General features: G+C 35.3%; 1 protein-coding gene across 1 annotated transcript; it reads left to right on the plus strand.

The window, feature by feature from the left end:
• Positions 1 to 2583: 2583 nt before the first annotated feature.
• On the plus strand, positions 2584 to 6691 carry LOC131078930 (omega-amidase, chloroplastic). The gene is made up of 3 exons (XM_058016779.2): positions 2584 to 3045; positions 4232 to 4348; positions 6470 to 6691. Exons 1-3 carry the CDS (start codon positions 2785 to 2787, stop codon positions 6689 to 6691), a joined length of 600 nt encoding a protein of 199 aa, XP_057872762.2. The 5' UTR covers positions 2584 to 2784.
• Positions 6692 to 7224: the final 533 nt, after the last annotated feature.

Genomic DNA, 7224 nt, shown 5'->3' on the forward strand with positions numbered 1-7224 from the left:
TGTGTGTGTGTGTGGATTTCGATTAAAATGAGAATGTGGTTAGCAAGAGATCGACAAGTGGACATGTACTCACCATGTTTGGTGGTGCTATCAAGTGGATGAGCAAGTGACAAGTGATGGACACTTTTTCTATTATAGAGGTAGACTACATGGTGGTTACTCATTATTTTAATAAATCCATTTAACTTAAATTCTTATGTTGAAATGTGGGTCACACTCTACGAAATATTATAATTACATGTGATAGTTTGAGTGCCATATGTTTGGCAAAGAATTGGACATTTCATAAAGGATGGAACATATCGATGTCCAATACTTATTTTTTTATGACATTGTAGAGGATGGGCGATGATATTAGGGGAAGTGCACCTATAGCCATTATAGCTAACTTCACACACCCACAAATTATAAACATTACATCAGATTTTGAATATTTTTTGGTTGTCTCCACATATGACTCAATTGCTTATAGCTATTGCTTTGGCTTCTAGGTAGTAACAATGCACACTATGGTATTTATTATGCATGCAAGGGTATAAAAGTATACATTTCAAAGTGTCACTCGATACTTGCTTAAAGATGTCCCAATAACCGTGCACTTAAAACTGCCAATACTTATGGACAAATACCCTAGTAGTCCTGCACTATGGGTACTAATAAAGATGCACAAATGGGCCAATCATGATCCAAAAAAGCTTAAAAATGGGCGGCTATTGGTACATGTGAAATTCATTAATGAGCTTTTAGTTATTTGTTATTTGTTTTATTTTAAAGTTAGTAATTGGGAGATTGGGTGTGCAAGGAGTGAACATTTATTGGAACATGAATGGTAATTGGTACTCTTCCCCTAGAGGAAATTGAAAATTTATTGAATGTTGTAGATGCATTTACAAGGTCTGCAAATACATTAAAAAAAGGTGTTGATGTAAATCTATGGGTCTTTTGGCCCCTAGCAATCAATTGATAGTGTGATACTCCCTATTCCTTTTCAAGATGTTTGACAAATGAGAGAATCCTAGAAAAAGTGTCTCAATCTTGCTTCTAATGTTAAGACTATAAAAAATATAATTTTAGACAATGAAACATAACAACTCAATTTGTGGATTGTAGAGTTCATTTTGTCTAAAATAAATATTTTGGGTTGTTCATAATTGCTTCCAAGGATGCTTGGTGCACATATCTCTTTGAGCTCTATAAGTTTTTTAGAAAGGGCACCAATGATCTCCTAGATCAAAAGTTATGACCTTTAAAATTTGGGCTTTCTACATAGAAAGTATAAAAATAGTAACACAAAAAACTTGTAAGAGGGAGTTACACTTAATAACCATCCTATGTTGTGTCTAATGATGGATCATAAGACATATTTGGATGAAGATAATGTAGCCAAAATGGAACACTCGTGTTTGTGAGTAGATTATAACAAGCTTAGAATTTGGTTCAAATGGAACACTCATGTGTGTTTATCTTGGGATTTGTGTGTCAAATTTCTAACTAGGTATTTGAGTGCCATATTTTTGGGTGGTTTTAGCTCATGCTTTTTAATAGCGATTTGACGGTTTCATATATCACATCTCCCGTTTCTTAGATGTTTGAGATGAAGGTATTGATAATGAGTTTTATAGCTATTGTTGTGTTGCTAGAATTACTATAGATTTGTAGTTGGTGATACTCTCCTCTCGTAAAACCAAACTTTGCAAATATATTGTAACCTTTGATTAATGAATAATACATTGATTTTCTTAAGAGTGCGTGGTTTTCCTCTCAAAAGACTTCCCTAATATAAGTCACCATGGTATGGCATATTATTTTGTTGTGTATTTTTTTCTTGTAATTGCATATATTTAATTTTTTTGTCATACCTCCTATTATAGATTAGTGTAGGAAGTGTATTCTACACCTCTATTTCCTTTCAAAGAGTTTTGTGCAAAGAAGCTTATACTATTAGAAGAGTTGATAGAGCTATAGGGGCAAACACTAAACACCTTTCATCTCTTTGCCTGTTGAAGATGATTAAAGTCAATGGCCCTCCTCACCACATAAGAATAACAACCACAACACTACTTCAATCATTCACCTGTCAACATCAAATCTCATTTGGTCAAGTCAACAAGTGACTCCTCCTTACTGAAGTGAGTGAACTTGTAGGCGTGACTTATGCTCTACACAACAATTTCACTACCATCTACAACACTCTTCTTCCATGTGAAGAGAGTGATCAATCATATTCACCACTTCTTAGTTAGATTTTCTTGGAAGATTAAGAGTGATTTGATTAATGCCTTTAACAAAGGTGCAATAAATGTACCCACTTCGATCTATCTCACTTACATCATGTTTAGGTCACTTTTAGACAACACAACCATAAAAAATATTTTATTTTTATTTTTAATAATAACATAAAAATAGAGAAAACTTAATTAAATAAGAAAAAAAATGATTTTCAAATAATTTATTCGTTTTAAAAACAATTACAATTTGAAATATGGAATCATTAACTCTAAAAAAAATCTTAAATGTTTTGAAAAGGAACTACTAAACAAATAAACTAAATGGCGACTAAAACCTGGCTCTTATCTACTTGTAAAATAAGAACGACCATTGGCGTTTCTCAAGTTTTATCCGGGAAAAAAATTACCAAAATGGCCAAAAGTAACACAAAATAGCCTGGCCGAGAAGTTTAGCCATTCGAACTCGGAATCTTGCTATTGGTAGTTTGTCAACAATCAAAAGAATTTACGCCAATTGACGGCCAAATTTGCATCAAACGTAAGCAATGCCAGCATCATGAGAATCCTCACATCTACACAGGCTGCCTTTTCGTCCTCTCGTGTTAATTTTCATTTCGCTAGATTTGTATCGTCAGCTTTACCTGCAAAATCTTCATTGCTGTATTTTAGCCATATATTTTCAACTCCGCAGCTCAGGGCGGCCAAAATAGTCAAGTTTTCACAGGGAAAATTAAATCGGAGCATCCGTGCAATGGCCAAAGCAGAAGATGCTAGAAAGCCACCAGCTTTGCCTCTGCCGCCAGTTTCCTCAACAAAGGTACTCTCAATATTTTTATTCTTTTCCATTTTTTTTCACCAAAAACCTTTTGCTTAGTTGCCTTGACCAGGTATCTTTTTCGTTAACTTTAAATTTACCTATATATATTGCATCCTTGTGTTATCTCTTCCATTAAATTTACTTTACTCACAGGGCTTAACTGTAAATTACACTATTTGAAGTTTTTCTTTCGATGTTTCAATTCTCCTACTAAATTGTCAGTTGGAGTACCATATTCAATCAGTTTCGAGACTTTATCAAGTCTCCTTCAAATTCACTCATGACTTGCATCTGAATACTGTACTGGATCCAATTTCAACACTTTATCACGTCACTTGGATTTTAACTGGGTGCGCTGTCGAAACCACAATATTTTTTTACCATTCAGAGGCCCTTCCGTTGGGCTATGCTTATTTATTTTTACCTCGTTTTTCTTTTTAGCTATATATTTTTTTGGTTGGGTAAACCCATTTTCTTGGTCTGTGAGGGTTGAATCCCGTGGAATGGTTCCACCTTTGGGATTATGAACGTGTAAATGGCCTTTAGAATGGAACTTGCTTCTGGTGCCAAACTCCTACCAATTTACTGCCAGAGCACGGCCCAATCGACTATTCTAAATTTTATTTTGCATTGATTTTAAATTTAAGTATGTACTCTTCTTAGCCATTGCAATGTCCTGGTAAATTTGGTGAATGTTTTGGGCTGATAAATTTGGCATCACTTCATTTGAGGTTATTTCAACAATAGAATATGTTTGGTGAAAAGCAAGATCTTTTTATCCAGATCACAGAAGCACATCTTCACAATAATGCTTGTTGTGAAATTCTAAAATAGTGATGAATTTATTGGATTTAATTCGATTCAAAGCCCTTACAAGTTAGAATGCATTTAAATTTCACAAAGAGAAATCTGAAATGTTATTTTCCAAAACAATTTGTGAAAGTTTTTTTTCAGAGCTTGTGTTCACTAAAGGGACCGAAAGCTTAAAATATATAATATTTAAATTTCAATCATAGAGTGCCTACGTTTTTTCTCTAAATTTGTATTTTTGACTTTGGTGTAGCAATTTAGTCAAAATTTGTCATGTGGTCTACGGCAAGTCTATGGACGGGGGAAATTTTAAAATATTATATCAAGACTAAATCTTTAATTGACATAAGCTTTTTTATTCAATGTTTTTTTGCAGTTCAAGATTGCCTTGTGCCAGTTATCTGTGACCGAAGACAAGGAAAGGAATATAGCTCATGCTCGTGTTGCTATAGAGGCTGCGGCCGATAAGGGTGCTCAACTTGTAGTATTGCCTGTGAGTTTTTCATTATTTTATTCCATCTCTTTGTGCAAATGGCTATTTTTATGATGAATAATGCTAAGTCCTTCGTTAGCAACCATCAAATGCATCTATGATGACAAATTATAATATACATTACTGTTGCACATGGTCACCTACCTTCTTTTAATTGCTCCACAAATCTATCATCAAGTTTAGAACATCCATCAAGCTTAGAAACTATGTCCTTGGTTTATCTGTTCATCTAATTAGCAAATTCTGCTTTAAAGTTAGGAATTTTCTTAACAAGGCCTGAACCTGGGTTGTCATCATGGCAATGCTTCTCTTTCTCACTAGATCATGGCTAGTTAGACCTTAATCAATGCATTGTTCATATTGTGCTTCAATAAAATAGAAAATTGATATTAGAAAGCAGTTGGTCATTTAAGATTTGCCATGCCATTAAAAAGTGTTGGACTGGGTAAAATCCAAGTTTCTAGTTCTGGTTAGGAGGTTTGGTATGTGGATACAACAATTTTTGTGGAGGGTTGGATTAGTTTTGTGTTTGTTCTCTCTCTCTCTCTCTCTCTCTCTCTCTATATATATATATATATATATATATATAAGTCGTGAGACTCCCCAGCCGGGTGACCTTGGGTGAGTCCCAGGGGCCCAAACTCGGGCTCGTTTGAGTCTTGGGCGAGTTCTGGCGAGTCTTGAGACTTGCGGACTTGGCCCGAACTCAGCGAGTCCTAATGCCTAGACTCCGCTGGACTCAATTTTTTTTTTAAATCTCAAAAAATGACAAAAACAAACATTTTTTGACATTTCTCTCTAATTTTTTTTCCTTGGGGGCATAGCCCCCAAAACCCCCACTTCCGGCCTGTGGGGAAATGCACTTCTCCACACCCCTTCTATCGTTGGGTTTTTTCTCACATCTAACACCTCGTGCAACTTATCACCGCTACCTCTCAAATCCATTAGCGCCTCCACTGACCACTTCCAAACCCCCACTAGTTAGTGGAACTTACCTTAGTTGCCTTCATAGGAGGGATGCAAACTCCTTTGAGACATAGACTTCTAGTTATTGTTTTTGTATTTGAAGACACATAATTTTGATTCTAAAGATAGGAATGTTGTTGCCATGACCCGAGGGACCCAATCCTAGGTCAACTTTCAAAAAAGCTGAAAAAAAAAGCAAAAAGCAAAATCCCACAAATAAGCGAACTCAGTCTAGGTTGCAAGACCAATATGGAGACCAAATCGTGCAGCTCAACTTGTAATGTCCCTACTAGTTAGAGATCATTGTCCTGCAAAACAGATTGTTAGAACACAACAAAATATATACATAACTAATCTAATTTGCAATTAAAGTTCAATTACTTAATTAACACTAATTTCAATTCTTAAAAAGGATACGAGTGCAGCACTGGGACATGTCCTTAGACGGCTGTGGAGCTCGCCTTCTTGGAACCCATCTTGGTTCCAAGCCATATTAAGAAATCGAAGGTTAATTCGATTCCTGTCTTGGATGTAATTTCTTACACCCAAGCCATCCAGGAAATCGAAGGTTAATTTGATTCCTGTCTTGGATGTAATTTCTTACACCTAAGCCATCTAGGAAATCGAAGGGTAATCGATTCCTGTCTTGGATGTAATTTCTTACACCCAAGCCATACCAAGGAAGACCATCATATATGATCAATTCCTTGCCTTGGATGATGCATCTCATCATCCAAGTCTACCAGAGAGGACCGGCCAGATCCGTCTCTTCTTGGATGAACTTGTCAACCAGGGCATACATATATGCATATAGATATTCAGTATATATTCATTAACATGTTTTCAGGAATATTCATTAACATATATTCGAAAATATCCATTATCATATATTCACAAATATTCATTAACGTATATTCAGAACTATTCCTTAACATATATTCACACGTATGCATTAACATATATTTACACATTCATTAATATATATTTACACATATTCCTTAACATATATTTACACATATTCACTAACATATATTTAAAACGCTCATTATTTATATGTGTGTGTGTGGCACACATGTCCACACACATATATATACTCTGTGACACCACTTACCTGTTCGCAACCCAGTTTGTAGTTCTGTCCTTCGCTGTTCGCAGTTTGCCGTGGCCGTTTTGCAGACCTTTCCCTTTTTCTCCCCCGTGCCCCCCCATTCCTTGCTCGGAGGTTCTTCCCTTATACCCCGTGGAGGGGAAGGGTTGCATCCCTCCACGGGTCCCTTCCGCACGAAGGGATGTGCCGGGGTTGCGAGTACCGTCGCACCACTTCGTGCGGGGGGGAAGGGTAGTCGTGATGGCTCCCGTGTATTACGTAGTTCGTAGTTTTAGATTATATTACTTTGTATTAGTATTTTATTTAATAATACTTTTTCTTTATTTATTAAATACATTAACATTTTAAGCATTAGTTTAATAATACTTTTTCTTTATTATTTTATATATTAAATACATTAACATTTTAATCATTAATTTAATATTACTTTTTCTTTATTATTTTATATATTAAATACATTAACATTTTAATCGTTTTTTTATATTAACCTTATTTAATTAACAATATTTAATGATTTATTTCCTCTTTAGAATATTAACATTATTTAATAAGTTTACATCAGGTGATACCGTAGGGGTTATCACACAACTCCAACAAGTTGCTTAAAGGTCTAATTACCTTGGAAGGCATTTTCAACTCAAATGATCAGTCTAAGAAGAAGATGAACCTGGTTGCAAAGAGGGGTGATTACAAGCCAGTTGTTGTTGCTGAGGGTAGGTCCTTGAACTTGGTTAAGGTGTGTTTCTCAACCAAGTAGGAGGCCTTTGTTAAGCTCTGCCAAGAGTATGATGACATAGTTGCT

The sequence above is a fragment of the Cryptomeria japonica genome, chromosome 2, assembly GCF_030272615.1.
Source record: "Cryptomeria japonica chromosome 2, Sugi_1.0, whole genome shotgun sequence".
NCBI lineage: Eukaryota > Viridiplantae > Streptophyta > Pinopsida > Cupressales > Cupressaceae > Cryptomeria > Cryptomeria japonica.